General features: G+C 29.0%; 1 protein-coding gene across 2 annotated transcripts; it reads left to right on the plus strand.

Annotated features, from left to right (window-relative positions):
- Window positions 1-4482: 4482 nt before the first annotated feature.
- On the plus strand, window positions 4483-8057 carry LOC7494227 (protein THYLAKOID FORMATION1, chloroplastic). Of its 2 annotated transcripts, none has more exons than XM_024590810.2 (5): window positions 4483-4854; window positions 5509-5779; window positions 6584-6797; window positions 7457-7572; window positions 7677-8057. In XM_024590810.2, exons 1-5 carry the CDS (start codon window positions 4692-4694, stop codon window positions 7768-7770), a joined length of 858 nt encoding a protein of 285 aa, XP_024446578.1. In that variant the 5' UTR covers window positions 4483-4691; the 3' UTR covers window positions 7771-8057. The 2 variants fall into 2 exon arrangements, with proteins under 2 accessions (XP_024446578.1, XP_002326111.1); XM_002326075.4 differs by having other exon boundaries at window positions 4486-4887.
- The last annotated feature ends 6439 nt before the right edge of the window (window positions 8058-14496 follow it).

A 14496-nucleotide genomic window follows, 5' to 3' on the forward strand; every position in this document is an offset into this window, starting at 1 on the left:
AAGATCTTGTGACTCCACTTGGCTATAAATCTATCCCCTTCCAATTTTGTAGATTTTAATCTATCTCGCATGTCATCATGATTCTTCTTGATGTTTAATGCTACATGTAATGAGATTAAATTTTGTCTTGTTTAATCTTGAACTAATTTAGGTACCAGGAAATGTGGAGGTCCTGTTGTTTTTTAGTGTTATTAAATTTAGTCTTGTTTAATCTAGTGGATATATTAGATTTTAAATTAAATTAAGTTATAGTTAATTTGATGTGATTAGGTCAAAACTTAATTTAACTTTTTAAAATGATATTATTTTAATTTAAAAAAAAATCTGAAAAAAAAGCTATTATACATTGATTTAATTAATACACTTAATTCATTGGTTTTAATATTTTTTTTATTATTTTGTACAAAAAAAAATGAAGGTGATAGTCTAGTTTAAACTCTTGATACATATGATATTGTTTGTTTTTACAGTTTATTTAAAAAAGTTAATTTTTTTAATATTTTAAAATTATTGTAATGTGTAGGAATAAAACAAATTTAAAAAAATAAAAAAAATTATTTTAATATATTTATAAATAAAAAAATATTTTAAAAAGTAATTAATATTACAACCACTGACCGTCTGATAATACACTGCGTTCAATGACCATGTTATGAAAATCTATCACATCAATATGTCATGTCCGAAACTATGATTTTGTCTATAAATCATAGGACATAGAGTTGCCGGCAATAATAATACCCGCAAATCTCATGGCCATAGGCGAGGCCAGGATCCTGTGTTACCGTGCAGTGTAATTTAATGAAACAGCCACCACAGCCACATGAAGCTTTACCTTGAGTCTCCACCGTTTCAATTTACAGTGAAAGATTCTAAACCCATCACACAGTTGCAGAAATTGTCAACTGATACTTCAATTTCTCGCATATTATTTATATGTTTGTAGCTATAGCTAGTTTCCATCCATGTCTAGAGAGAGACATGACTTGACATGAAATCTCCATCTTAAGATCTTCCCTCACTGTTACTCTTCCCTCTTTTTACCACAGATGTCTCTCATTTATGTTCAGACCATCCATGACTTTATTTGACGTAGATTTTTACTCGGTAATATATTAACTCGGTAAAACAAAATTACCTTGAAGTTAATATGAAAAATAAGAATAAAATGCTATCATTTTAATAAAAACAATAAACTTTAATTAATCTAATAATTTATGGATTGATAGATAAATCAATCACATGCTTTTTTTTTTTATTTTTAAATCAACACATTTAATTAAGAATATTGACATGATAGCATGGTTAAAATAATAATCGGTAAAATAGCATAATTTACACATGTCATGATTGAAAAATACAACTTTTATAACTTGTCGCTATTCAAAATAATGATATATTTTAAAAAATATTAAATGAGCCGGATAAAGGAGAGATGCAATAAAAATAAAGAAAAGAAAAAAAAGATCTTGAAAATACACCGAAAAAACTATGATCATAATACCATAAATATAATGAGAAAGATTTTAATAATTCAAATTCAATAATACTAAAAAATATTCTTCAATAATAGCAACTTGAATGAACCACACTAATCATTCAAGTGGGTTATTTTTGAATGATAAATATGACTCTTGGGTTGCAATGGTAAACTTTTTTTATATGTTAAATTGTTTTGGTTAAGATTTTTTTTTAATAATATTGATATTTTGTAATCAAAGCTCAAGTGGGTATTGAATTTTTTTTCCTTTTTCTTTCTTAGTGGCTCCCTCCTATAGAATATTACAATCCTAAATAACATAAGTTATAAAAATTACGTTTTTCAATGATGATATTTATAAATGGTACTATTTTGCTCGTTTGGGGCTACATTATTTCAACTTTTTTTTTCCGAAAAATATCCTCAAAACAAAAAATAGGCCTTCTTTTCTGAATCAATTACCGAGTAGAGGCTCACAACTATACAGTGTTTCTGTCTCTTCAACTGCTGTACTGGACATTTGTTTGTCTCTTCCTTTGTAATTAGAAATCTGTACGGTAAGATTGTTGCTGAAAATGAAAAGATAGCGAGCATGTTACTTCCATGGTAATTGGAGCAGAAGGCATATAACCACGTGAATCAATGGATAGCCTAGGCACGTTAAAAGTGACTTGGATAAGATCGACACGTCATCAGGAGAAGCCATGACTGCAAGCTACAATTTGACTGCTTTCCCCCTTTTTGTTTTGTAAATTTTATTTCTTTATTACTATTGTTTCTTGTATTACCCGCGGGTTATTTTCCATTTTTTAAAAAAACATTATGAATCAACCACAATGTTAATTGAGTGGAGAAAATATTTTAATTTATTTAATGCAAAAAACACTTTTAAAAAGTTCATTACACCAAAATACTAAACACATATTAAATTATAATTATTTAATTTAAATTTAATATTTTAAATTTAACGAGCATATTCAATCATATTATTTTAAAATCATGGGATCGTCTCATTCTTTCTTATGATCAGTTCCTTAAACATAACTAGGATGACTTGATTCCAAGAATTGCGAGGACAAGATTTAAGGAAAAAATAAATATTTAATGACTTGAAAATACTACTTAATCATAACACAAACCACGAATCATCTTGACTAAATCAATTTCCAATATTTTCTTTTTTTTAATTAATCGTAATTCTACCATCAAAATTACTTCTTATCTCAATTATATGGCGAAATTATTTTGCCTTTTATCTAAATTTCTAAATACGACTAAAACAATATACATCAAATCAAAACAACAAGTGAGCTCACTTAAACTGGTAGATCAGCTGATAATATTCAAATATTTTTTTTAAAAAAAAATATACTTGATTTGAATCCTACCACTTATATTTCTTAACTAAATATAAATATGAGTTTGATCATTGTCTTCCATGTAACTTAAGCAAGGCGCATTTGCTTCTGTACAAACACCCATGCAGTTCCTGCCAAGATGCATCCACTCAAAGAAAATGGCATCAATGGAAACGATGCATGTACCTCTCAGTTTTGGCATTATGAGTGAAAAGACTCACGAGAAAAAAGGCTGCTTGTCTAACTCACAGACAGCAATTCAATGTTCCATGACATCAGCTCAACAATGTCTCTCTCTCTCTCTCTCTCTCTCTCTGTCTCTCTGTAAGAACAAAATACTCTCCCCGGCATAAGGAAGCATGGTGCCCAAGTACAGAAAAGTAGCCGAACAGATGAAGCCTCGGAGACAAGAAAGGGCTAGAAGCCCAGAGATAATAGAGCGAACCCACTAGAGCTGTTCACGGACAATACTTCGGCCGATGTCCGGTCCAAATTATAGAAAATTCTTTAGGACCCAACAACATAGAAATTGGATACGTGGTAGTAGCTACTAGATATATTGCCTGTGTTTCGGCTGAATATTATTTTTATGTATAAAAGTAATAGTAAAAAAAAAATTCAAGTCTCAAGTAAAGTGACAATTTAAATAATAAAAAAAACAATAATAATAAATAAACCAATAAGAAAACAACAACAAAAATAAATCATATTTGAACTTATTTGGATTATCAAACAACCCAATACTACCCTAATTGAAGGAAAGCCATAAAAAAACAGAGTCAAAGTTCAAAAAACAAAAAATATTAGCTTAATAAAAGGGGGAAATAACCAAGCAAACCAAAACGAAACTCCTAAACATAGTCTAATCTAAAAAACTTGTTTCTTGTTAAATTATGAACTCGAGTTCAATTAAAAAACTTAAATGTCATCCAATTTAACTTTGAATGTTGAAATCGTTGAAAAAACTATTAATAAAAAAACTTGAAAAAAAAACAACAACAAAAAAAAAGAATGAGGCTAAAATTTGGCAAGAAAAAACCCAATAAAAATGAAATTTGAGAAAAAAATATTGCAAACCAAAAAAATTATAATTAAAAAAATTAGGACAAAACTTGAAAGATTAAAAAATTATAAGAATAAAATTTAAAATTATTTGTAATATGAAAAATAATTTATAGATTAAAAAATAATAGAAAATGAAATAAAATAAATAAATTATTAAGGGTTAATCTAATAGAATTAAACTAAAAAAATAAAAAATAAAAATTTTAAATTAATCAATATCTACTTTTATTGAAGGAAAAAAAAAACTTTAGCTAAATTCAGACAAATCATTAAATTGATTTATCAAATCAAATCAAGTTTAATGTACTTATAAATGAGATCTTAGTTTTAAGTTTTATCCCTATATAAACCCTTTAAAATTATATATTTACATGTTGATTTAAATAAATTAAATTGAAAAAAATATATAAAAAGAATAGAAAATCCAAATTTCCATCGACTATCTTTTCTTATTTCTACTACCCCATCAAACCACAACCACGAATTCTTAACAAAACGTACCAAAATCCCAATCACCCATAACAACTTACGTGTCAAAACCTCACCGGTTCCCTCTAAAAATCAAAATAATCCAATTTGTTCTTACAAAAAATAACGGATAATCCTCTCTTTCAATTTCCAACCTCTCACTTTCTCTACTTTCCCCTCGATCCAAACACACCAAAAAGAAAAAGAAAATAAAAATGCAAATCAATTTTCTCTCTTCCTTCCCTATGACTTAAAAAAAGAGAAGAAATATCAAAATTTTCCCGGAAAATTCACTCTCATTTTCTCTCCATCCAACCACAATGGCTGCCGTTACTCCAGTATCATTCTCTGCGATTTCCCAATCTTCGAGCGACAGAAGGGCTTTCTGTACAGTAGCGCGTAATTTAGGTTTTGAAGGCTTCCGGTTTCGATCCAGTTTTTCGTGTCATTATGTCGGCGTTAGAGCTTCGAATTCGACTTCCCGTATGGTTATCCATTGCATGTCCACTTCTACTGGTAGAAGAAAAAATCTTTGTTGATTTTTTTAGATATTCGTCTTTCTTTTTTGTGTCTGGTTGTTGAGAAAGTGAGAGAAAATAGAAATAAAAGTCTTAGAAAGTTAGTGTAATTAAGAGGTTTAGGGTTTTATTATTTAATTTTTTTATTATAGAATGATTTTTGCGATTCCTTTTTTTTTGTTGAACTTTGTTGAGGAATTAGTGTGATTTATTTATTTTATGAATAATTACAGTGAAAATTTCTATTTAGATTTTGAAAATAACTAATTTTGCTATTTGCTTAATCACAAAATTAATGATGAAGTAAGCTTTAGTATTTTTTTCTTCAAAAATTAATGCTTCATTTGGAACTATTAATAAAGTTTTTTTTTTTTTTTTTTTTATGGAAAGGAATATCATCGAGACAGTTTGTGCGTCAGTCATTCAAGACTAAAACTTTTATTATATTTTTTTAAGTAATAAAGCTGAAGTTTAGCATCTGAATTTTGCAATGCTGGCCGGTAGTACGGTAGAATTTGAGGTCATAGATTTTTTTTTTTTCGTATTCATTATTTTGTTTATGGTTTTAATCGTGTAAAGTAGTGTGTGGATTTGTTTGATGAATTGGGTTAATTTTCAGATGTGCCACCAACGGTAGCTGATACCAAGTTGAATTTCTTGAAGGCTTATAAGAGACCGATCCCGAGTATCTATAACACGGTTCTGCAGGAGTTGATAGTGCAACAACATTTGATGAAGTATAAGAAGACTTTCCGTTATGATCCTGTGTTTGGTCTTGGTTTTGTTACTGTGTATGATCAACTCATGGAAGGGTATCCGAGTGATGAGGATCGAGAGGCCATTTTTCAGGCTTACATTAAGGCATTGGAGGAGGATCCGGAGCAATACAGGTTTGTCTTTTGAGTTTTTCTGTCTTTTTGCAGGAAATCTTTTTGTTATTTCAATTTCGTGATTTATATTTAGTTTTTGTAGAGGAATTGATGGAAGTAGCGGTTGTTAATGCTTTATGACAGTTTTTCTTTACCAAGTGAATTGCATCTGAATCTGACATTTGATATTGCGTTGCATGAGGAATAAGAAAGCATCAGTTATCATTGAATATTGGTTTTTGTTCTGTATACCAAAAATCATAACAAAAAAAAATCTGTTTATTTAGACTGAGAGACTATAGTAATTGCTGGATGTTTGGAAGAATAATGTTTAGGTGGTTGTCATTGATGGTTATGAAGAAAAAAAGAAGAAGAAAAACCCTTCTATTCTATGCACAATTTACAAGTAGTTTTCCCAAGAAAAATGCGTTATCGTCATTGTTACTTTTATATATAGATCATTTGAGTTTCTTTGACTAAGTGAAATGAAAAGGAAATATTTGCAACCATAAAGATTGATAAATAGTAGAAACTGAAACATTCGAAAAGTGTATGTAGCCAGATGCTCAGAAAAATTGGAGATTCTTAGTTCTGTTAAGATTTTCATATATTAGTGGTCAACTTTTTCTCCCTTTTTCCTTCATTACCATGCATAAAAAAAAATTGAAAGAATATAATTGTTACTCCATATTTCTGCAAAATTTGAATTGCACAATTATTTTCATTGGCGCTTGATAGTTTCATTGAACAGGATCTAAAAATGCCTTTTCTATTTGACTTTAATCACCATTTGGGTTGATTAATTCTGTATGTTATGGCCTGCAGAATAGATGCAAAAAAGCTTGAAGAATGGGCTCGGGCTCAGACTCCTAGTTCATTAGTTGACTTTTCATCCAGGGAAGGAGAAATTGAGGGGACATTAAAGGACATTGCAGAAAGAGTTGCGAGTGGGAATTTCAGCTACAGCCGTTTCTTTGCTGTTGGGTTATTTCGCCTTCTTGAGCTGTCAAATGCTAGTGAACCGACAGTACTAGAAAAGGTAGGTTTTTGCATTCCTTCTCTATTGCAATCTATGTAATGTAAAGAGTGCCTTACAAAGTTTTAAAATCTTTTTTTCTAGTGATTTTCATTGTTTTGAATGTGTTTTAGTTCATCAAATCCAGAAAATTTTCTGTTCCTAATAACCTGGTCCATTTTACCCTCAAATCCAAGACCAAGGATTTTCCTCTAGAGTATCTAGTTGTGGCAAGAACTTTGGGGAAGATGGATATATATCTGAGATTGCTAACGTAAGGTTAATTTTTCCTTCCACGAGCTCAGGAACTCCATATGCTTCCTTAGTGCATAGATACAACAACCATGACATCTCACTTATGAAAGTGGAAGAATACCTATTTCTTCACAGGAGATCTTCAATCCTGTTCCAATTCTCTTGGCAGATGGACAATTGTATCCAAAATTCATATCCTTCCATCACTTGTCCATTGGTAGCTTTTTTCTTCTTATTTTTTTTAATTGAAGATTCAGTTCCTTGAACAAGATATGATGTATGCAGGATTTCTAATTCAAAGAGACCTCAATGAATTTTAAGTGTTTAAGATTTCTAATTTGGCTAACTTCAAGACCTCAATGATTACTTTATGTATCAAAGATTTTTGCTCGATAGTTTGACATTTCTCTTTAATTTTCATGCAAAAGCTTTGTTCAGCACTAAACATCAATAAAAGAAGTGTGGATCGGGACCTTGATGTATACCGGGGCCTTCTTTCTAAATTGGTTCAAGCAAGAGAGTTGCTGAAGGAGTATGTAGATAGGTAAAGATCTATCTCCCGGATAGATTTTGGCGTTCTGCTTTTGTTTTTTTTGTCTGTTCCATCACGCGTGTGATGTATTTTTCTAAAATGATTTTGAATTTCAGGGAAAAGAAGAAACAAGAGGAACGTGCAGAATCACAGAAGGCTAGTGAGACTGTAACAAAATGTTTGGGAGAGCCTCAATTTGTAGGACAGTAGTTCAATCAGCACAGCAGCTCTCACCTCACAGATCAAATTATATGAGGCTCCACTATCGTCGCTCCTCTCTCTTTTAAGGTACACTTGAAAGACTTCACTGTTTCAGCAAACCATATGACAGCTTATGGATTTGCATTCTTAAGTCTGCTGTTTTGGATTTGGTGATCAAGATACGTTTCCCCTTTGTTTCCCATGTTTATATACTTGTTTCTTCTATTTCAAACAATTTTATTTTTTATTTTTTGTACCACAAATGTTTCCTGCTATTAAATACTCCATTGCAAATATATCTGTGTGCATCACCATATTGTCTTTGGATTGCTGTTCATCTATTAAACTTCCCTTTTGCATTAAAAGGGGGAAAAATCCACCATTTCTTGGAGATTGATGCCATCATCAACTGTTTGAGTAATGTTACAAGAACAAATTATTCAAAATTTTTATTTAAACACATATAGCTTATTATTTTAGAGACTCACCAAAGATGGTATGGGATATTAATTTGTTCCACTGGTGATTAAAACACAATACAGGAACAAAACGATAACTATGCATTAGTCTGAACTGCATCTGTTAGCTGCCAGTAGGCACCCTCTTAAAATGAGAGTTATCTGGAAATAAGATGTACTGATTGTGAATCATTTTCCAAGTTTGATTTGCTAAAATGTTTTCAAGGTACTGCAATGGAAAGTAAACTCTTACTGTTATTATTTATTAATCGGTGAAAGATTTTTTGGTTGCAATTACAAATTTGCACATACAATTGGAACTCAATTCACGGGTTAATTTGAAATCGGAAAATCAGATAAACTTTGGTTTGATTCTTAACAAGCCGGCCGAGAATTGACCTAATTAGATGAGACTGAATTAAACGTGATGAGATACAAGATGAACATGGAATCATGACCCAATTTTAACTGTAATTGCCTAATTGGGATGTTGATTCAAAGTATCAGCTGCAGCAAATAGTCTCCGCTCCACTCCAATGTACAAAAACTTTCTCATTAATAACTTTGTCCTTTCTGTCAATTATGATGATTTAGAGGGTGTTTAGGATTGATAGTCCTAGATTTCAACCTGTATGGGAGCGGTTTATCATGTATTTTAGAAAAAAATAAATTTTTATAATTTTAAATTATTTTTTAAATATATTTTTATTGTATTAATATATTGATATGAAAGATAAATTTTTTAAAAATATTATTTTAAAATATTTTCAAATAATAAAAAGCAATATGTTCTTTCCTTCCAAACATTTCTTATGAGTTGAAACGCAACCTTTATGGCCACAATCTTGATCAAAATCCATAAAGGAAAAACATAAAAATTTTAAATTTTATTCAAACCACACCATTTAAAAAACAAGATGGTGGGATTTGAATTGGGATTTGTGGGTAAACCGTAAAAATTGAATCGATGCATCAGTCCTCTCATTAAAATAGTATTTTAAACAAAAAGGACATCAATCATTACTGGCGGCTAGTATGAGCAACCATTTCAGAGACAAAATAATGAGATCAAATGAATTAAAGAGTATCAAATTTGAATGCAATTCCAATTTGTCTACCAATTTAAGTTTTATATTTTATTTTAAAGTGAAAACATTGGAAGTGATGATCACTCAAATCCATGAGAATCCTACCAAACCATGATATAATACTGCTGGCCAAAAGTCACGATAGTTAGTTCACACATGAGAATGTTTATTTGCGTCAAGCATGTTGTACAATATATCTAAATTTTGTTTTTCTTACTTACATTCTTTTTTTTTTTTTGCTTCCGTCTACCTTACTATCCATCATAATATATATTTTTTTTAATCTTGTTGTATTGTTTTAAATCTGATTATAAGAGAAGAAACATATTTTATTATTTAATAATATGTATTTTCTTTATATGTTCTTTAACTTATAAATATTTTAAAAAAAAAAAACTAAAAGAGACTAGTGTTTCACGATAGAGGTAGACTCATTGCACTATAGATTGAAACAATACAATGATGATTTTTTCCTTCACAGCAAAAACCAATGAATTGGGATTTGTGGAAAAAATAGTCTTTTCACGATATTCATTTGTCATTATAAATTGATCGAAGTTAAAATGATCACTTCACATTTTTAATGCATAATAAAATGATTAACTTATCCTTAAAAACAAAATTTATTTAACTTGGATTTATGGGCTTTTTTAGATATTTATTTTTTAAAGTATTGCAAAATGACTAAATTAATAATCACCTTGACTTAGAGGCAATTTGATATTTTAATAAATATAAAATATTATTTAAAAGACAAAACACATTGACACGTGCAATGCATGCACCATTATGTAGGGGATGTCTAGTGGCAAGACCGTGGCTTCCAAGGCAGTGTTAGAATAGTCTCAACGGCGCTTCCATCCCTAGGCAGTGCGTATGGGCAACGAACCTCCAGTTTGGTGCTAGTGCTCTTTTCATTGTTTTTTGTTTTTTTGTTTTTCTTCTTGATTTCTATGCCTGACCTTTAAAATTTTCAAAATAATTTATTTATTTTCATATTTGGTTCATGTTCTTTTAATTACTATTTGTTTTATTTGAAATAATTAATAAAATTGATTATTTTTTTAATTTAATCCCCTTTTATTTTTTTTTCATTTGTCAAATTTGATCCTAATTTTGTTATTGCAATTTGATTTTATTGAGATAACTTTTAAAATTGATTTTTTTTTATGATTTCGACCCTTCTTCAGTTTCGTTTTCCTATTAGATTTGATTTTCATGCTTTTGATTACTATTTTTTTATTTTGTCAAATTTTTAAATTGTTTTTTTTTCGATTTCATTCTTCAACATTAAATTAATTGGAAATCAAGCTTCTTGGTTAAGTCTGCGTCTAAGATTTCATTGGTTACGACTTTGAGAGATTAACCCAGGTTTAGAAGTTTCGCCCATGTTTACTTGTTTTATTTTTTTCTTTTTTTAAGCTCATGTTTTTTTAGTTTTATCCTTCAACATTTATTTAATAGAGATTATACTCTATTATTTTTTTATAAATTTTCTTTCTCTAGGATTTTTAACTAATTTTAAAAATAACCCGAGTTATCTTGAGTCATTTTATTTCTTGTTTTTTTGTTAAATTTAGATTTTTCACAAGAAATTTTCATTTTAAATTAAATTAAATTTATTAATTAAATATAAGAATTAAATGTTCATTTCATGATATTTTATTTAATTTGCTTTCCTAGTTGTTGATTTGACAGTGAGTACGATGTCTTTTGGTATCATCGTGCAACCTTTCGTGGTGACATTTGAACCATTTCAGTGAACTCTTCCTAATGCTAAGATAGTGTTCACGATAATGATTCTCCAACTAGATTTTCTTTGTTCTTCTTCAAAATATGATATTGATAATTTATTTTTTATAGTTAATTATTATCTTCTTTTTGCTTTATTTATTATCGATGTTTTTATTAATTATATTATTATATTAACTGGGATTATTAACTCAATCAAGTCAATGACCATATCTTGAATTTGTCTTGCTTTTATAAAAACATTAATGATGCCTAAACATAATTTTTTATATTATAAAAAATTTAACCCAATCCATACGAGATAATGTGAATCACCTATCTATTATATATACATAGCAACACCAAATCAACCTTTTTGCAAGTCACGAGGAATTCATTTTTTCAGAGTTAACGAGGAATTCATTGTTTTCATTGGGCTTCATCCCGGGATTATAAATTTGGGATCATACCACGATGATCAACTTAGAGACAAGGTTATGGTCACATCTACGATAGGCCAAACCCACATTGAGAGGCAGAAAGATTTGGTCTTCATTCAATGCGTGAAAAATTATCCAGGGCAAGTGCATGTATCGACATTTTTGGAAGCATGTGCCTTTAATTATATGGGTTAATTTTATCGAGTCACAAGAAAGTGTGGCAAGTGATTTATTTGATAATGGCAAGATTAATAACTAAGTTTCTGTGGCAGATTGTAGACACCGTCTTGAAGTTAAAATACAGGCAAGAAATCAAACCTCGATTTATGCTATGCACCAGAAAAGAAGAGTGAGTTCCTAGGAGAAAATGGGATCATCATGGCAGCTAAAGCAATTGGTAAGAAGGTCAAGGAATTGGCAGAGAAATGGTTATCAAATTGGAAAGAATATCTGAACAAGGCAGGCTAGAAATCAAACCTCGATTGCCATTCTTGATTAATCTTAAAAATTAAATTTTGATCAAAATTCATAAAGAAAAAACAGAATAATTTTAAATTTTATGTTAAGAAAATGAATTGATGCATTAGTCCTCTCATTAAAATAATTTCTTAAACAAAAGGGAAAACAATTATTAAGATCTCATGTCTAACCATATCAAACACCAAAACAAGAGACAATATAATTTGATCAAATGAATTTAAGAGTTTCCAATTCCAGTACAAATATGATGCAAAAGGATACTAAGATTTGTTACAATTTTTAAATAAAAATAATACCATAATTATAAATAAGACTCTAGAAATATTTAATTTTATGCATTGTATCCTTGCGAAAATACTATTACATCTCTTTATATATATAAAAAAAAAAACTAGAAAGCACTAATAATATTGAATAAAAAAAGAAGTAAAACTATTCCTTTAAAGTAGAATAAAACTAGAAAAACATAATAAAAAAATAATAAATAATAAAATTAACAAAAAATTTTTTTATTTTTTTCAAAAAGCATTTGCATCTGTCTCCTCGAATCGAAAAAAACAAATCCTCAAGTTTAGATTTTAGTCAGGAACCATCCCCCACCACAAACAACTTCTTATGTGTAGACCACCACACCATAGGTTCCTAACACCTTTGCATGAGCTTTCCTATTATGGATTTCTGGCACAATACTTTTTTGTGTATCGCTTTATCCTAGATCGTTAACACACCATTTTTATGCGGGCCACCACATCAAGAATCTCATCACCATGATTTCCAATAACAACAACTACTGTTAACAAAAACAACACATTAGCTCCTAAATTTATTTTTCTTGAAGGAGATCTTCTCATTCATTTATTCATCATCACACGACAACCAACCATTAGAAATTGTTAGACTTCGATACCAAATGATGTGTATAAAAACAACATAATAAACAACACAAAATTTTGCCTAATATTAAGGTCATTGTATAAAAATTCAAATTTAAAATTTTATTACTAAATATTTCTTTTCAAGTGGTCCCTAAAATACAAGCCAAATAAAAATATTATACTAGTTCTAGTTTTACCTTAATGAGGAAAAAAAAATACTAATAAATAACTATAGAGTTATTATAGGATTCCCTAAATAGAAAAAAAAATTTATTAAGCATAATATTTAATTCTCTAAACTAATAGAAAAAAACAAAAAAAAAATTTCCTAAAATTTAAACAGTCTCCTCGTGTTGGAAAGAACTCATCATCTAGTTCAATGTATTCTTTCCTTGATCTCTTGGATGTCCAATTGAAGTTCTCCAACCCTTTTTTTTCTTTACTTTATGTGTATAACAATTTTAAATATCAACTCCAGTTTTTTATATAAAAATTGCATTATAAAAAAAATTGGCAAATTATTTCTCTTCCATTGGATTTTAAAATAATGAAATGTAAACATCAAACTTACTTCATCAACATGTATTCTATTCATATAACCCTTGAACAATTATACATTTCTGATAATCTTAAGCTTGTAGTCAAAATAATCAGCATAATCCAAATTAACTTTTTTTTATTAAGCATATTTCATATTCTCTCAGTACTCAACATTTAACTTATTAATAAGGTTACTATTAATGATATCATTATTGCTATTATTGTCATTATTTATACTATTATTATTAGAATAATTATCATCAAAATAAACATCATAAATTGGTGTAAAATATCAATCAACATCTATCTCGTCATAAATGAGATCTTCATCATGATAATGAGGTTGTCTTTTCTACTCTCGTCTTTTAAATGGATTTTCAAAGTTGGTCATGAATATGTGATCATTGTCCTGATGATTTTCCAGGGTTCTCACCTCCAGCAATTGACATATCAATTGTATAATATGTTTCCACATGTTTTCTATCACTAATTCCTAAACGTCTCTTTTCCAAGTGTAATCTCCTCATCCCTCATCACATGATCACGTTATATTATATGATCTCTTAGTCATAGTTATTCAACAACTAATCAACAATAATTATTGGATTTTGATACCAACTAATGCAAATAGAAGCGAAAAATAATGAAATTTGTTACAAGTCAAAACTCTCAAAGATAAAAAATACCATAATTATGGAGAAACTCTCAAAATACTTAGTTTTATTTATTCATATTATCTCACTTATCAATTAAAAAGTTATTTTAACCTTTTATATAGAGAAAACTAAAAACAAACCCTAGTAATATTGAATATGAAAAATAAAATAGAAAAACTATTCTCTTTTCTTCAAGTAGAAAAAAAAAACTAGAAAAAGGTAATAATAAAAAATAAAAATAAAAAAAACTTCTTAAGAAAAATATTTATTTTCTAAAGCAACTCATGCATAAAATTTCAATTTGTCTACCTTATTAAATTTTTTATTTTAGTTTTCAAGTAATTACCACATTATGAGGGATGATCATAGCTCGAATACTTGATAACCTACCAAACCATGAATCGTTGAACTGTTGGCCAGAAAACACGATAGTTGGTCCACGCATAGGAATGATTATTTGCATGAAA

The sequence above is a fragment of the Populus trichocarpa genome, chromosome 19 (genome assembly GCF_000002775.5).
Source record: "Populus trichocarpa isolate Nisqually-1 chromosome 19, P.trichocarpa_v4.1, whole genome shotgun sequence".
In the NCBI taxonomy this organism is placed as follows: domain Eukaryota; kingdom Viridiplantae; phylum Streptophyta; class Magnoliopsida; order Malpighiales; family Salicaceae; genus Populus; species Populus trichocarpa.

Bases quoted from the DNA above. Each gene is read 5' to 3' on its own strand.
- LOC7494227 (XM_002326075.4), top strand. From the start codon at position 4,692: ATGGCTGCCGTTACTCCAGTATCATTCTCTGCGATTTCCCAATCTTCG. The intron at 5,780-6,583 runs GTTTGTCTTTTG...TATGGCCTGCAG, and splicing joins GAGGATCCGGAGCAATACAG to AATAGATGCAAAAAAGCTTG. The intron at 6,798-7,456 runs GTAGGTTTTTGC...TTCATGCAAAAG, and splicing joins AACCGACAGTACTAGAAAAG to CTTTGTTCAGCACTAAACAT.